General features: G+C 32.1%; 2 protein-coding genes across 3 annotated transcripts in view; one reads left to right on the top strand and one right to left on the bottom strand.

Annotated features, from left to right (window-relative positions):
- Nucleotides 1–1,122: 1,122 nt before the first annotated feature.
- On the bottom strand, nucleotides 1,123–15,868 carry LOC126880385 (m-AAA protease-interacting protein 1, mitochondrial). The gene is made up of 3 exons (XM_050644212.1): nucleotides 15,397–15,868; nucleotides 9,648–9,812; nucleotides 1,123–1,463 (listed from the first exon to the last, which is right to left on the bottom strand). The coding sequence occupies exons 1-3, from the start codon at nucleotides 15,760–15,762 to the stop codon at nucleotides 1,200–1,202; spliced, it is 795 nt and encodes a 264-aa protein (XP_050500169.1). The 5' UTR covers nucleotides 15,763–15,868; the 3' UTR covers nucleotides 1,123–1,199.
- Nucleotides 15,869–17,453: 1,585 nt separating this feature from the next.
- Nucleotides 17,454–18,393, top strand: part of LOC114333923 (phospholipid-transporting ATPase ABCA3) — a 249,446-nt gene continuing 248,506 nt past the window's right edge. For both annotated transcript variants that reach the window (XM_050644213.1, XM_050644214.1), the window contains exon 1: nucleotides 17,454–17,659. The gene's annotated coding sequence lies outside the window, so the exon portion shown is untranslated. The remainder of the gene's footprint in view (nucleotides 17,660–18,393) is intronic.

Consider the following 18,393-nt stretch of genomic DNA (forward strand, 5'->3'; position numbering starts at 1 on the left):
ATGCCATATCATAAAGGCTTCTCTATTCTATATGCGAATCTCTATTCCATATTGCAGAAGATCGAGAAGCCTTCGCAATGGTGATCGCCAACGTTGGATAATTCTGATATGGCATATAAAGAAGAAAGGATGGTTATTTTCTATGGAATGCTTAGCTAAGGCTCTAGTGTTTAATTTAATTATTGTTGGTTTGTACAATATGCTTGCGTGCAACAACACTTCTATGTAGATATTAGTGTGTTGCCCAATATGTTGAATTGCAGTCTTTACAATTTACTTCATAAACAGTATCTGATTTATGATCTTTAATAACATTCGGTTTAAATTTTGAAAAATATTTTCCGGATGTCGTTGACGATTTATGTCCAACATTGATGTAATATTTTGCCAACATTTTCGACATTTGTTCGGAGAACCCATTAATATATGGTAAGAATATATTTATAGTATTTTTTTGAGTCAGTCACATTACTATTATTATTGTAGGTGTAAGCAAATACTATTGACTGTAATACATCCAACTCCCAAAGAAATCTGGAAGCACGTTGCCACTAGCGCCACTGTCGGCTTGAGTTGAACTACGTTTTGACAACAAATTTAATTTTATAAATTTTTGAATAACGAGCTAATTTTGCTAAATTAAATTAAAATAAAATAGTTCAAACAATACAAAAACAATAATAAAGCAATTTTATAAATGTAAGGTTAGATTGCTCTGGTTATCCTACTCATACTGCTAGATGGCGCTATTTTTTGTCCATTCCATATATTGTCCTGCATTTCATCGAGTCCATTCACGAAAGTTTTTTAGAAGAGAAACTTGTTTTCTTCGTAAACTTCTACGACACTCTCTTTTGCCTTGTTGTGGAATCACAACAAGGGATCAGTTGTGGAATTCTACACCGATTTTCCCTCACTATATGTCACCGATAAGACATTTACCGGTGTTTAAGTCTTTAGCAGTTCTCCTTTGTTGACCATTCTTTAGATTTCGGAAAAAGAACAATTTAAGAGTACGATTAGTACGATTTAAGAGCATTTTAATGTTGATTTGCCCTTGACAGATTATTTTCAGAAGATTCAAGGAAGTGTTTGTTAATATGTATGGATATTAGAACACCATTTCGATTAAAAAATTGCTTTAATTACAAATATTTACTAATTTTCTTATTATTATCAGTCAAATTACAAAACAAATTCTATTTTTGCTCATCAATGGGCTTAAAGTGATTTAGTAAATTTACGGTCCAATCTCCTTCAACCCCTTTTGTAAATTCTCTGATAAATCTATAGTTGCAAATCGAAATTTTTTGTTGATATTCAGGTAGCATTCCCATATTTAAGGGAGGTTCTTCACCTCTAGATCTCATTCCAGCTAAACCTTTCAAAGAATGGTAAACCATGGTTATTTCGACGAATCGTTTTTGTTCTTTGCCTTCTTCTTCGTTAAATATAACACCAACCTATAAAAATAAAAGCAAACTTTATACATTATAAAATTATGAAGTTTATGTAAGGTAGTGAATAAGATGCGATAGAGGTATGTATTGCATTCAATGCAGAGAATAGATGAGATAGAGACGTAGCACTATGTAAGAGGTTAACACAGGGGATACAAGGCAATGAAATGGCTGATGGCACTTGCCAATAGAGCATATACTTCAAAATATTTCAGTTCAGAGCTGGTTGTGCGAGTGCCAAAAAGTATTGTCTGTGACCAAAAAAAGCCTGGATCTGAAGGCTACATAAATCACACTGTGACAACATAGCCGGTCAAACACATGGTAAAATGTATATTGGATGGTCACATGCTAATAGTGGTCCTTATAGCCGATCGTATGGATGATGCAATAATAATGTTGAACAAGTTATATCACGCTTCCTTAGAGGTGGGGCTAAAGATTAATATCAACACGACGCAAATAATGACTAATCTGGTGCTAAATCGTAATATTGTTGTTGATGGAATGGATATTGAGCAGACTGCATCTTATAAGTACTTGGGACATGAAATTCGGTTGGGAAGAGATAACCAGACGTGCGAGCTCCCACGTCGCATAGGATTAGCCTGAGCAGCGTTTGGTAAACTGAGCTACGTATTTAAATCGGACTTACCCATATGCCTGAAAAGGAAAATATTTGACCAGTGTGTATTGCCTGTACTCACTTATGGAGCGGAAACATTAACACTCACAAAAAAGGTAGTGAACAAGATTCGCACAACTCAGAGGGCTATGGAGCGCCAGATGTTGGGTGTCTCCCTGAGGGACCGAATCCCAACCGAAGAAATACGTTGTAGAACAAAAACAACGGACGCCGTCGAAAGAATCGCGTCGCTCAAGTGGAATTGGGCAGGACACGTCGCCAGATTGTCAGACAACCCATGGACAAAACGTATTGTCGAGTGGAGGCAACGAGAAGAAGCACTACGGAGCAGAGGACGACCACCAACCAGATGGGCTGACGATCTGAAACGTATTGTCGGCAACTGGATGCAAGCCGCATAAAACAGAGAAAGATGGAAAGAGCTGAGGGAGACCTATGTCCAGCAGTGGACGAGTAAGGGTTGATGATCATGACATGATGCTAATAGTACTGACTGTGGAAAAGCAGGGATCAGTTCAGAGTCATAGCAGGCTTCCTTACAGCAGAAAACCTGAAACAGTCAACCATTTCTTGCATCGCTGCTAAGCATAAAATCGCAGGTGATAAATACTTTTTGAAGACTATCAAATTACTCCCAAAAACGTATAGTATGCATCATCTTGACCTGTATATAGCCCGATCAGGGAACACAAGATTTTACGAAAACCTCCAAAAAAATAAAGGGAGGATGAAAATTTGGGAATAGGCAGTTGAAATTGTCTATTATTATATAAGAAAAAGTTAACAATTATTCTACATCCCCTCCATTTTACAAAAATTGGGAAATACGGGGTGAAAAATATTTTCTCGGAGGTTAAAAAATATATATGTTCAAAATAAGTCCGGAATTGGATAAAATGACTAATTCTAAGCAACTTTTGTTCCATAGAGTTTTTCACTAAGTTAGAGTTATTTGCGAGTGAATATGTTCATTTTTAACAAAAAAAAAAAACGTTTTTGGAGGGTTCTTCGCAGATAACTCAAAAAGTAAGTATTTTAGCGAAAAAAATATTATTAGCAAAAATATAGCTTATAAAAAAATTCAAAAAATGGTGTATGCATGAAGACTCTAGTTAGTAGAAGCAGAGTTTTAGCTAATGAAGAGTAGGTTCTTATTAATCAAATTCCAAATCGAACATTTCAACGTGAAATAACCAAAAAACGGAGCACTTTTCGGGGAAAACTCATTACAACTTTTTTAAAGTGTTTAAAAAAAGGTTTATTTTAGTTTTTTTAAAAAACTTCTAACATTAAAAGTAAGTGAGTTACGCTCAAAATATTGTTGGTCCCTTTTATTTTATGGTAAAAAAATCGCGAAAATCACTCCCTTATTAGCTTCCCAAATAAAATTAATGGTTACCGCTTCACCAGTTACTTTACTTATGTATTGTTTATATTATCTATAAGTTTCATTGATTCAAATTGCTCATTTTTGAAAAAAATTGGGTTTAAAATAAAACTTTTTTTTAATTTTGAACAAAAATTACAATTTTTTTAAAATTAACTTAAAAATTATTAGTGATACCGAAAATCTCAAATAGTAATAAAATGTACGTTTTTCTTTTCTGAATATTTTTGATTTTTGTTTTCTTCTTAGACAAAAATTGGTTATGCTATGGCTGTTCAAAATTTGCCTAAATTCGTGATTAGTTACTCGTTCAAGCCATTTTAACTACAGCCTTTTCAAAACTAAGCACATTGAACCGATGAAACTTATAGATCATATAAAAAATACATAAGCAAAGTAACTTGTGAAGTGGTAATGATAAAATTTATTTGTGATGCTAATTAGGGGGTGATTTTCGCGATTCTTTTTACCGAAAAATAAAAGTGACCAACAAGTGAGCGTAACTCACTTACTTTTAATGTTAGAACTTTTTTTTTGAAAAGAGAAATAAATCTTTTTTTAAACACTTTAAAAAAGTTGTAATGAATTTTCCCCGAAAAGTGCTCCGTTTGTTGGTTATTTCACATTGAAATATTCGATTTGGAATTTGACGAAGAAAAACCTATAGACCAAGAGGCAGCGCTGAAAAATCTATTTCAATTTACTAAAGCTAGATTTTTCACAGTTGATTACTGTGAGTGTGTAGAGAAACATACTGCGGTCGGTCAAGCGAAACGTAGAACAGGGGTTACTGAGAGGGTATCAAAGTTGCATTCCTACGAACGTAATTATTTCCATTTACTAAGGCTGAAAATCAGTACACACATTCTAAATTAAATATAAATAAAAGTTATTATAGTCGGTCAGCTGTATGACGGGACAGAGCCGGTCGGTCGGCCCCAATAGTCGATTGAGGAAATGAAGCATTTTGGCTCGCAATTTTTTCGACCAGCATGGATTTACTTGAAATTTTGAGAGAAGCTAGCGAATAGTCCAAGGATCATTTTATATATCATGCCGCTATCATACGCTAAAACCTTGGGGATGGTTGCCAACCCATCTCGGGGGTGGGAATTTTTTATTATATTTTAACCATGTAATTAGATGGAAAAAGTGATTCTAAGAAAAAAATGTATTTTACATTTTCTTCGTAAAACCAATATTTTTCGAGTTATTCGCGCTTGAAAATAACAGTTTTTAGACGAAAAAATCGACGGGTTCTTTGAGAATACCTTGAAAAATATTCTATATATTTTTGGCGATAAAAAGTTTCTTCAAAAATGATTTTGTAGGATTTTTAAAGAGCTATAAGACTGTGTAAATTAAATTCCGTAAGATCCCTTAGTTTTTAATTGGGGCGGGTTTAAAGGGCTCGAATAAGGGGGTGTTTGCTGGTAAATAGAGGTTTTAAACAGCTATATCTGGCTAACTGTTCACTGTAATGAAAATCTATGTACAGGGTAATTTTAGTCATTAAAAAAGCTACAATTTAGTAGTATATAATTTTTTTCGTATCTTCAGTATTTTCGGAGATATTATGAAGTAAAAGGTGAAATATACCAAATTGCAAAAAATCAATTTTTCTTTAAAACTCCAATTTTTTCAAAATTAGGCCATTTAAATAGATCAAACTCCTTGAGTCTATTGATAATATAAATATAAAAGGAACTACAGAAAGGTAAAGACCAATTTTGAATTAGGAAGGTAGTTAGGTCTCACTGATTTTTTCGTAGAGAAAAGCAGGTACCGACATTTTTTTGATTATAAGTCGCTTAATTTTCATGCTAGAATCTTTTTATTATTATTTTTTGAAAGGTCTAATTATTGTTTACTTGGAAAAAGATTATTTAAGTTTTCCTCGAAAAATGCAAATTTTTCCCATTATTTGGCTTTAAATATTTCAAATTCTTCATTTGACGAAAAAAGCTAATCTTTAACATGCCGTATCTCGGTTTGTATTGGTCTTAAATATATTACTGGAAAATAATATGGTTTGTGTTACTAAAAGGTACAATTTTGATATCTACAGTTTTTTTAATAAATGCATATTTTTCGAGGTATTCTCAAAAAACCCAAAAAAGTCGATTTTTTCGTCAAAAAACTGTTATTTTCAAGCGCGAATAACTCGAAAAATATTAGTTTTACGAAGAAAATGTAAAAAACATTTTTTTCTTAGAATCACTTTTTCCATCGAATTGCATGGTTAAAATGTAATAAAAAATTCCCACCCCCGAGATGGGGTGGTAACCACCCCCAAGGTTTTAGCGTATGTTAGCGGCATGATATAGAAAATGATCCTTGGACTATTCCCTACCTTCTGTGAAAATTTCAAGTAAATCCATGCTGGACGGAAAAATTGCGAGCCAAAATGCTTCATTTCCTCAATCGACTATTGGAGCCGACCGACCGGCTCTGTCCCGTCATACAGCTGACCGACTATAATAACTTTTATTTATATTTAATTTAGAATGTGTGTACTGATTTTCAGCCTTAGTAAATGGAAATAATTACGTTCGTAGGAATGCAACTTTGATACCCTCTCAGTAACCCCTGTTCTACGTTTCGCTTGACCGACCGCAGTATGTTTCTCTACACACTCACAGTAATTAACTGTGAAAAATCTAGCTTTAGTAAATTGAAATAGATTTTTCAGCGCTGCCTCTCCGTCTACTACATTTCATTAGCTACAACTCTGCTTCTACTTGGTCTACAGACTTCAGGCATACACCATTTTTTTTTTCAATTTTTTATAGGATATATTCTTGCTAAGAATATTTTTTCAAAAAAATACTTACTTTTTGAGTTATTTGCGAAAAACCGTCCAACAATATGTTTTTTTTTTTATTAAAAATGAACATATTCACTCACAAATAATTGAAGAGCTTATTGCAACATAATGGTAAGCCACAATTTTACAGAATTCTCTTTTATTGCATTATGTATTTAAAGAAATCTATGTTAAGCCATACAAAAATTATTTGGTGATTACTGCAATAGATGGCGGAGTTATTGCTGTATCGTGTTTATACAATTGCCCATTTCTCTTCACTTTTTCGCGTAAAACGTGGTAAGCCACATTAAAATGGCGTCGACATCAGGTGCACGTGCTGAATTAAGAGCGGTTTTAAGCGAAAATAGCAGTTTAAATGTCAATTTTATTGATGATAGTGATGACAGTGTAGAAGACAAAGACTATAATCCCAGCGGCGATGATTTTTCGTCTCAATCTAGTGAGGTAAGCTTTATTTTCTGATTTTTTTGGCTTACCATGTTTTGCACAAAAATATTCATATATATTACATGGAACAATATGGTATGCCATGTGGCTTATCGAGTTATTGATATAAAATTTTTGAAATATTCGCAAATTCTAGAGTGTAATACAGTCTCTTTTTGTTGTTCTAGGATGAATTGCAGGAACCAATACCCAGGCTTTTTAAAGATAAGGAGGTAAATCCAGAGAAGAAAAAACCAACAAGATGGAGACAACGAAATGAGGAACACTATGATCGAAATGAAAGAAAAAGAAGCCGTAATTCGGGACAGCAGTATACTTCTAAGAAAACCAAGACGATTATTAGTTCACGTGAAATTGGCGAACCGTGTACATGTAAAAATAAATGTAGGGAGAGACTTCAAGGTAATCATGAAAATTTATTTAAGAAATTTTGGGAGTTGGGCTCATTTGATCTTCAAAATAGCTATCTCTTTGGGTGTATCAGAGTAAAAAATAAGAATAGATCGTATAAGAAAAAACAAAAAAGCAACGTTTCTAGAAGAAAATTTACCGCTGAATATTTGGTTAATGTAGGGGATGTAGAAGTTAAAGTATGCAAGACTGAATTCCTAAGCATTCATGGTCTTCAAAAATCTCGTGGGAGAGTTGAAAATATTTTTAAAATGAAGTCACTCGGGGCAATGGTTCCTATTCCTGATAAGAGAGGTAAGCACACAAACAGACCTAATAAACATTCAGAGGTACAGATTGAATCAGTCAAAACTCATATTGAATCCATTCCCAAATACCAAAGTCATTATAGCAGAGCCAAAAATATAAAAAAAGAATATCTGAACTGTGATATGACAATTACAGGACTATATACAGATTTTTATGTGCCATGGTGTAGAGAAAGGAATATTACGCCAGTTAAAGAAAATGCATACAGAAAAATATTTTGTACTCATTATAACATAGGGTTGTAACATAAAACTTGTGATGAAACGACCATTAAAATTCAGGCATCAAAAGATGTTAATAACGAAGAACAAGAAAAAGAGCTAACTACTTTCTTGAATGTACACATTGCTCGAGCTGACGCAATGCAAACTTTGCTAAAGACTGAAAAAAATGAATGTGTTACAAACAAATCAAAATTAGTAATCTCGTTTGACTTACAGCAAAGTATGCCGCTGCCAAAATTAACCACTGGTCCTGCATTTTACTGCAGAAAACTGTGGCTGTATAACTTGGGGATTCACGACTGTACCAATGATAAGGGACACATGTACTTATGGACCGAAGATCAAGCTAAGCGTGGAGCAGATGAGGTTACTTCTGTTGTGATGAAATTTTTAAAGAACAAATCAGATTATGACGAACTAGTTGTTTTTACCGATAACTGTCCAGGTCAGAACAAGAATTGGCAGTTAATAGCTTTTTGGTTGCAGCTAGTCAGGGAAAAAAATTTAAACAAATAACACATCACTTTCTGGTTAGTGGTCATTCTGTTATGCCATCAGACCGAGATTTTGCTCAAATTGAGAAGCGACAGAGAAATCGTGCACCCGTTATTTATTCGCTAGAAGGTTGGGTAGATATTATTACAAAAGCAAATAAAAAGAATCCTTTTGTTGTCACCCAAATGAACCAGAATGATTTTTATAGTTTTGAACCTCTTCTTAATAACATTAATAAAAATGCACGTTTTCCGGACAAGCAGAGCTTATCTTTTGCAAAAATATACTGCTTTCAATATAAATTAGAAAAAGTGGGGTCAATTTTTGTCAAGCACACTGTCAATGGAGAATATGAAGAAGTTAATGTTTTACGGAAAGGCAGACCTGCAACAATAGAGTTGTCAAACATTCCAAAGAAATACAACGAACCTCTGAAAATTGCGAAAAATAAACTGGACAATATAAAAAGTTTGCTACCTTATATCCCGCCAGTCTACCACACTTTTTATAATCAGTTAAACGCAGCTTCTGAAGTTAATGAAGAAGTGGAAATTGTAGAAATATAACTTAGTTGATTTTTTTGTGTTGCGATTTTTTAAATTTAAGAACATGTTAAGCCACATTTTTTTTAATAAACTTATTTTTTTAATATAAATATGTGTTTTTTTTTGTGAAATAATAAATGTACATGTATTTTAATAACTAATATAACTAACTAACAAGCGTTCAGGTTTTTTACATTTAAACCAATATTTTTTAGATTTTTTTAAAACTTTAAACATTGATATCTCGGTTTTATTATTTTGTGGCTTACCATTATGTTGCAATAAGCTCTTCAATTCGAAAATTATTAACTTAGTGAAAAAACTCTATAAAACAAAAGTTGCTTAGAATTAGTCATTTTATTCAATTTCGGACTTATTTTGAACATTTATTTTTCACCCCCGAGAGGGTGGTATTCCCCTTTTTCTTATATAATAACAGACAATTTCAACTACCTATTCCCAAAGTTTTAACCTTCCTTTATTTTTTTGTGGTCAAATTGTTCTTTGATCGGGCTAATAAGCCAGTACAGAGTTCCAGAATTCTGGAATCGATATCATGAGTGAATGAAGATGTAAAATAAAACAATACAAAGACAGGTTTTCCAAGAAAAAAAACCCAGATACTCAGGATCTAAATTACACTATTGCTACTTCCTTGAGCTATTTATTATTTTCAAAGTAATTAAAAATAGAGACATTCGTTGATCAGTGTTTGATTTTGTATTCAGCCTCGAGTCATTGAGTGTGCGGTGAGGCCATAAGAATCCGAAATGGTATCATAACACTCTGTTGATTATCAACTCAAATAGGAGAGACTGAAGAATTGTGCTCCCACCTCCCATGCAACTTCATTTATATATACCTAATAACTTTAATGTTATAAAGCTTATTACCTGATATGGAAATGAAAAATATATGTCATCTACACTAGTTGCTATCTGCTCCCTTTGACTCATGGACATCATAGATATTGCTTTTTGTAGACTACCGATAATGTCATTTGTTACTAGACCGTCTAATGATTTAATATCACCTTCAGACAATTTATGTGATACTACCTAAAAGAATAGATATAATTAATGATCTATTTATGAGTATTATCATTAGAGAGGTGAAATCATTTAGAACATATGAGATTTATTGTACCTCCTCTACTTTCAACATTCCCAACCCATTAAGTAAATCTAGGGTAACTTTAACATTGAAGTAAAAAACTTCTGTTGTAATTGGTAGGTATAATAATTGAATTTAAAAATCAAATTAAAAATAAACTATGTAATTAATAAAAATCAATTATAGTAAAACCTCGATGTAATGGACTTTGGCGGCGGGTGTAATTTCCTCACCAAAATAATCTTATACCTGAGTTTGGATGGGTATGTCATAATCCGACAGGTATTTTCCTCACCAAAACTGAAATGGTTGTTTCAGGTAGATTTTACTAAAAGGCATTCAAGGAAATTATTTATCTACTATAAAATTACAGTAGGTACCTATAATAGTTAATTAATTAATTTTATAGTATTTTATTTATAGTCATAATTGGAATTTTGACAAAAATGGCATATTTAATAGAAAGTAATCTCGGTATTTGAAAATTTTATTTTTTATAAGGTGAAAGTTTTAGAAAGTGAATAAGTGTTCTGGAGGCAATAAAATAACTTTTAGTGCGAAATTGAATACTATTGGGGCAAATTTTACAATAACTAGAAGTAGCCTACAACATAATCATGAACCAGATCTGCAGAAGATAGATCGAAAGATTGTTTCTAACTCTTGTAAACGTAGAGCCGAAGAGAATATACTGAAAAACCGCCAAAAATCGTTCGCCAAGAGCTTGCAGCTAATTTGCCTGAAACAATTATTACGATTGATGTCTGTTACATAAGAAAAAATATATATAATTATCGACGAAAATGATGCCGGTCGACTTCCTTCCAATATTGATGAGGTTCAAGAATTTGTGAAGAGCTGTGCTCAAAAAACAACCAAGGAGGAAAATTTTCTCTTTATAAACTGTGCCAAAAGTAGTAAGATAACTGTATTTAGTTGTGAATGTGAAACAAATATAAGATTTTTAGCAACATTGAATTTTATACAGAGAGGGGCAAAATTATGGAATATATTCATTTTATGTAATATAATGTTTATATTACTGAATAGAGAATATAACACCCTTTCAAATAAGCTACCACACGACCCCTATTCCCATTTAAAAAAATCATTGATTACGTGATCACGCACAGTTAGATGACGTTACTACTATGAAAATATATTCCAAAAAATTGTAATTTAAAAATAAAAATCGACCTGTTTCGGGGTTTTTCTCCAAAATCGTCCGTTTTAGAGAAAATTAATTTATTCCATAATTGTGCCCCTCTCGTATATTATATGTATGGCACAATTACCGTACCACATATTATTTGCAATTATTCACTATTCATGGGCCAATTAATGGACATTATATTTCTTTATTATACTGTTTACTGTCAAACAAAAAAAAAACAGAAACTTAAAACAATCTTTTCTATTTGTTAAAATCAGAAATTTTTAAAGCTCTCGAAATTGAGTTTAATCCTAGTAAAGTCTTTGTAGATTTTGAAAAGGCTATATTTATACATAATGCAATCATTCAAATGTGTCCAAACACTGAAATACATTATTGAAGATTTCACCTAAGTACACCAAACTTGGTATAGAAAATTCAGTCACTTGATTTAACATCAGAATATATAAATGATTCTGAAGTAGGCTCAAACATACTTTTGGCCTTACATTATATAAAACCGGAAGACGTATCAGATTGTTTTGTGTTTGATTTAATGTCATGCAAACTATAAAATGAATTTTTTTTATTACTGCAGTCTGCAAGTAAGCTGAGAAAAATGTAGAAAATTTACGTACGACTGGTCTATTATTTGACAAATAATGACATTATTTCGAAGTCCATTAAGTACGAGATAACGCCCAAGGGGGTGTTATAGAAAAATAACGCCCTATCGCCTATTAAATTTAAATAACGAGTTAAATACTGTCAAGTTGACAAATAAAACTCTGGTTACCACAATTACGTTACGACTATTTCTGGTAAATGTACTTATTCGAAAACTAATTAATTCAAAATTTATTCAAATTTTTTGCATATAAAGGATAATTTAGTCGGACATTAAACGTTGAAGGCATCACGGGTATAATAATAATAAAATAATAACGCTTTCGGTGAACGTATATACCTCGGGCCGAAGGCCCTCGGTCTATACACTATTGACCTCAAGCGTTATTATCCTTATAATACCTTTGGTACCTTAATAACTATAATAAGTTAACAGTCTAATCAAATGACTATAATGGATTTTGTAAAGTGTGTTTCTTATTATAGTAAATAATAAATAATAAGTTATACGTTTTGCACATTATCTATATTATAAACTATTATTACAACGTAAGGAAATGAATGCCTTTTATTCGGATTTCGGATGCTTTCATAATAATCATTCTTAAATTACATCTATATTTTTTATTTTATTACCTGAGTGAGTTGGTGAGGAAAATACCTACCGGATTAATACGAACCCTTAAACTTGGTGAGGAAAATACCTGTCGGATTATATGGTTCTTCTGGTTGGTGAGGAATTTACCTCCGCCCGGACTTTGGATATACTTAATGAACAAAAAATCAGGTCAAATTATCCATGGTTCCCAGACGTTGTATTTTTCAAAGAATTTCAGTAAAATGTTTATTATAGCATTATGAGGAAACCGTAAAATTCGGTTTTTAAAGAAATTATACCTGCAGTGAGAAAGTTTGAAGATAAGAAACTGGGAATACCGCCAGAAGAGGTGAAATGTTTATTGACTTTAGACTTTAGGCTCTTGCTTATCCCTCTGAAAATTTTCTACGTTCAGAAGATGGTAACTTTAGTTAGTTGTACATTTTTGCCAAAAAATACAACATTGCTTATTCAACCCATGTGTCAGGAAATAATTTTGGCAACAAAACGAATATATCGCAGAAAGTTTTTAGATGCAGTAATGGCTGTATTGCATGATGAAGATAATGCAGAAGATACAAGAGGGCGGAGTACCTTGCAATACCTAAAGTGTAACAAGGACTACCAACGTAGGACAGTACATAATCTCTCATCTCAACAATCTAATGACACTTATTTATTATTCATCAAATAACTATATTGTACACATTTTCGCCATTGTAGAGAGTTGATTAGGTATAAAAAAACAGCAAACTTCCAAAGTGCAAACAAAACTTTCCTTTTTCAATGCAGGATTGCTGAAAGCAAGTCACTTCACAAAAAATGTCCTAAGACAATTAAATAGGTTAGTCCGTTATGTCGAGGTTTTACGTATTGTAATCCAAATGGATTATAATAGATGTTTTCTGACTTATCGGTGTATCTTTAGTAAATTTTGGACTACTTGCGTTAATCAAACAGTGGTTGAGTTTAAATTGTTGTATATGATATGGGCAATAACGTTAATAACCGGCCAATAACGACAATAGCCTGTTGAATTAGTCATTTGTCGACAATGGCTGGATATTAACGTTATTGTCCATAGAAACTGGACATTGATGATAATTTTAAATTCTTGATAACATTTCCATAATTGTCCAGTCAATGTCAACAATGCCTGTTGTTAATCGGTCAATGTTGAAGTTTATACTAAAAGATAGGTTATGTTTATTATTTGCTTCGTTTCTCTGCCTGTGCTGAAATTACTCGTAGTAAATTTATGAAAAAAGTGTTACAAAATGCCATGGTTCACTATCTTGTCAAAATAAAAATGCTTCAAAAGCTATCTTCATACCTTATTTTATTTGTTTATCAACATTGGCCATTTGCTTTTGGCCACTGTCGTTATTGACCGGTTATTGATGAAAACTCTAATTTTAGGTTTTTTTTACAACATTGACGAATAGCTAATGCTATTGTCGTTAATGGCCGGGCATTGTCGACAATAACCAGGGGAAATAGACATTCACGACAATGCCCAGTCTTTAACGTCAATGGCCAATTCACATCATTGTCTGTAACATATACATTCTTAAAGCATTAAATTAGCTGACTCTTGATGAAAATAAGGTAACTATTGGGAACTACATTAGAAATAGCAAATTGCATATCTGTATTGGACTGTTATTGAACAAAGATGGTTGTCTTGTTTAGGGTTTCACCATGTTCCCAGAGGTATCTTCTAACATAGTCGTTAAGTCTTCTTAATTTCAACACACTAGAATGTAGATTAAATTATAATTACAACCATTGTTTGGTTCTGGGGCTAGTTAGCAAGTATATGAGTTCACTGATGATGGACTGATAGGTCCGAAAACGTTCGTTCTGAACACATTTTATACAATCCATTGGGATTTTTTATATTATACCTATTACATAGAAGTCATTTTACTTCAATGTTAGCGTTTTTTAGTATATTATATATTTGTATTTCATTTATTAATACAGTAGACTCCCTCTATATCGAGAACTGAAATAGCAGGCTAATTACCTTGTAATAAGCTGATCTCCTTATATCAGACAACAATAATACTGTGCATACATAATAAATATATGTAGTTTTCTAAGACATTAACTTCCTATAATGAAGCTATTCCAACATAGGCGTAACCAGGGGGGGTTATAACCCCCCCCCCCATTTGGATGTACTTTGAGTTCTATACGCTCAACACCATTCCCACAGAGACCATAAGTAGTTGTAACCCCCTTAGGATCATTCTGTTTACACCTCTGCATTCCAAGCAATATAAGATGCTAAATATTGTTTGAATAGCACTTTTGAAAAAGTCAGTGGATAAACAAGAAGAAGTTGACAGAAGGTGGAGCTTATTACATCACTGGCCTCGATATAAACCCACAGATTTTAGGCATTTCTGTATACAGGCAGCTGGGATATTTATTTATAGATATCACCATGCGAAAAACAGGTAAAGAAACATGTTTTTCGATCTCTCTATCCCTCGTTATAGAGTGATATAGTTCAATAGGAGTTTCATGGGACACCTAATGTACCTCATTATAAGCCCACCTCACAATACCTGTTTTCATTATAGAGAGAGTATACTGTATGTATGTGTGTACATAAGTGTGTATATTTAATATTGTAGCAAACAGTATTTATTATCTATCCTGGGCCTCGATTTTTGACCCTTCGCTTCATTATTGAACATATTCGCTTTGTATACTAAACAGATACGAATCAAATACGTTCGATAACGAAGGGAAGGTTCCAAAACAAGGCCCTGTCTGAATAGATTTAATCAAAGATTCAAAAGATTCAAAAAAATTATTGACTACGTTTACAAAAAAAAAATTTTGAATTGTAGCAAGTTAATTTGATATATTATATAAAATACATGAGATAATGTGTACATACAGTGTGTGTCCACGGATGGGGCGCCCAAGAGGAAAAACCCCCTTATTCCCAATTTCAGCGAAAAAAGCCATTCCCGATAAAAAGCTCTGCCTGTTCTAAAACCCCATAAAACGAAACAAAATTCAAGCTCTCCAAAACCTGTCTAATTCTGTAGCACATTCTATGTAAATCAATCCAAAGCTATTAAAAGACTATTTCCTTAAACTAGAATAAACAATGTTCTAGTCTAGTACATACCTCCACTGCTTTTTTAGAAGCACTTACAAAATCTGGAAGATTAAATTCTTGATCTAAATAGGGCCTAATGATAAAGGTAGCAAGAATAAAATTTCTTATAGTTTTAAATAAAGAAGGCCAAACAAATATGGGAGAGTCTGGCAGTAGTGGAGGTAATTTGTTTGAAGGAGAACTTGGATCATCTGAATACCATCTTCTTTGATTAAGGCCTGAATTTAAGGATTTGTTATTTAAAAAATATGAAGGCTGCTTGGTACAAAAACTTGCATGTTTACATAAGAAATGATTTGTTATTGTACTATTAAATTTACACAAATTTAAATTACTATAATTTCGCACATTTCTGAACAAAACGTTAATATTCATTTTATCATTTTAATATAAATCAACAAAGTCAAAAGTACTAAAATATTCTAAAATTTTAGATTTTTTAGGTTCTGTCCTGTCACGGTTCTGTCCTGTCACCTACTAACATTTGACATGACATGACATTGACAATATTGACATTTATTTATATCGCACGTCAAACTTGGCAAACATCAACTTAGATCTAAAGACCGGGCGCGTCTCGTAAATTGCACGACTTCGCGCAATCGTACTTGAGACACTGTGTCAGGTGAGGTGTTTGAAAATTTGAGTACTGTAACAATTGCATTTTTTTAAGGTAACACACACTTTAACTTTATTATGAAATCGAGCGTTATTTAGTCAAAATTCTAAATGCTCAGTAAATAATAACAACAATTAGGTACTTGTATTAAAAACAACATATTTTGTAATTAAAAAAAAAAAAACATATTTGCAACATAGATAACAAAACATCATGCTTTGTTACGTATTTTTAAAAAAACTCTCCATCATGCATGCTCCATGAGAAAAGAAAATATAAAACTAATTTCATCCTTATCGTGTCTCAGATGGCGTAGCTACTTTTGCTATAACTACTCAACGCTTTGCTACTCTACCTACCTACATACAATTTGTATTATTTTATCAAAAAACAAGCATTTACAAACTCTGCAAATTGTATTATTTTGCTTTGCATTTTCATATGGAAAAACCGCGGTATTTATCTTGAACTTTTTTTGAACAAGGTGCAATACTTAGGTAATATTATTATTAATAAAACAAAGTATATTAAAATACAATGTTAAAAACTTTAATATATTATATTATAGTATACATTTTATGAATCAGTAGAAACGATTAGGTATATTTAAATTTGGTAAATTATAACTCCACTTGACCAGAGCACGACCACACAACTCAAAACATATTAAAATACAATGTTAAAAACTTTAACAATATTTAAAAAAGAATGTGTGTGTACTATGTACGCACGTAAGAAGATATTCTTCTATTATATAATAGGTAATTCAAACGAAGTAAATATACTTAAAAGGTTATTTGTATTTTATTTAAAAATCAAACTAACTTTCTTATCTACCACGTTCAAAAAATTTTTATTAAGACAACCAAAAATAAAAAAAATATGAATCGCCCGGGAATTGAACCCGCAACCTTCCAATCTCAGTGCCAACGCATTTCTAACCACTCCATCGAGGCACTAGAAATAGACATGTAAGTTTCGGATATAATTACACAACACGGTACACGACATATAGTGTAAAAATGTTATGCTTACATTATATTTTATTAATCCAAAAACACAAGAATTATAATAAATAATACATTTCCTAAAACCACTAATATATTCTTTTAATGACTTATTTGCACGGTTACAGATACATACATACCTATCTTGAAAGATTAGCAATGAACTACATACTGTCAGAACTACATACTGTCAGTGTGCGCAGGCGCGCGTTAAATGTACAATTTTACCCTCAATCGATTCGCCGCTAAAGAAGAATATCTTCAAAAACTTTAATATAATATATTATAGTATACATATTATGAATCAGTAGAAACGATTAATTTAAATTTGGTAAATTAAACTCCGCACGACCACGCAACTCGAAACACAAGTACGCAAATACGGTTGCGTGAAGCGTGGCTCGAAGTCGTGCAATTTACGAGACTCGCTCGAACTGTAGATCCTTGTGCAAACATCACAACGTCAGTCATAAAAAAATAAATTATATTTCTGTCATGTTCATTATCGTTATCAATAATTATCATTAGTTATTTTGTAAATCGCGTCATGTAAAGTTCGAAAGTGTATGTGTTATAAACATTAAAATAAAAAATCAAAAAAAAATTTCCTACAAAATCCATTTTTGTATTATGGTTTTCTAGGAGGGTAAGCAAATTAATTGACTCATCGTTTTCCTGTTTAGTTAGCTTGTTTTTTAATGTTTTACTCCTTTCTAAACAATAAGGACAACAACTATTGTATGTGTGTACATATTAATTATTGTATGATAGTGGGAGGCCATACAAGGTGCTGTTTTTATTGATTACTCTTGTTCTAAGTTTTTTTACAAGATTCACATTCAACAAAAATAATGTGCATTACATATGTATAGAATTAGTAGGTATAGAAAAAATGTTAATGGGAATAGTAAGGAGACAAAAATTATTTATTAACAGGTTGAATATACTAAATCTGTTGCTCTAATTGGCTAACTTATTAAATTAGATGGGTAAACACATGAATAATAAATATATTCTATATGTGTGTTACTCTCCGATATCCTAAAATTTGTTAACTTAAAGCTTACAAGCATACTCTACGATATTTCTAAACTGACCTGCATTAAAGGTATACTTCGACTGACCATCTTCAATAGTACATGTACAATGTACATATAAATAAAAAGATTTGTTTACCATTCTTAAATAGGTCACCAAAACATGATTCAGACAACAATTTATTAAGTGCAGAAAATAATACAATGTTAAGCTTCTTACATAAGTTGTTTTTACTTTGATTATTTCAAGTTTTTCTTTGTTCAAATTTCAAAAATTAAAGGCACAGAAAAAAAATCTGAAAATTAAAATTTGGCAATGAATTTGTAGAGTTCCCATTTAAAA

The sequence above is a fragment of the Diabrotica virgifera genome, chromosome 2 (genome assembly GCF_917563875.1).
Source record: "Diabrotica virgifera virgifera chromosome 2, PGI_DIABVI_V3a".
Taxonomy (NCBI): domain Eukaryota; kingdom Metazoa; phylum Arthropoda; class Insecta; order Coleoptera; family Chrysomelidae; genus Diabrotica; species Diabrotica virgifera.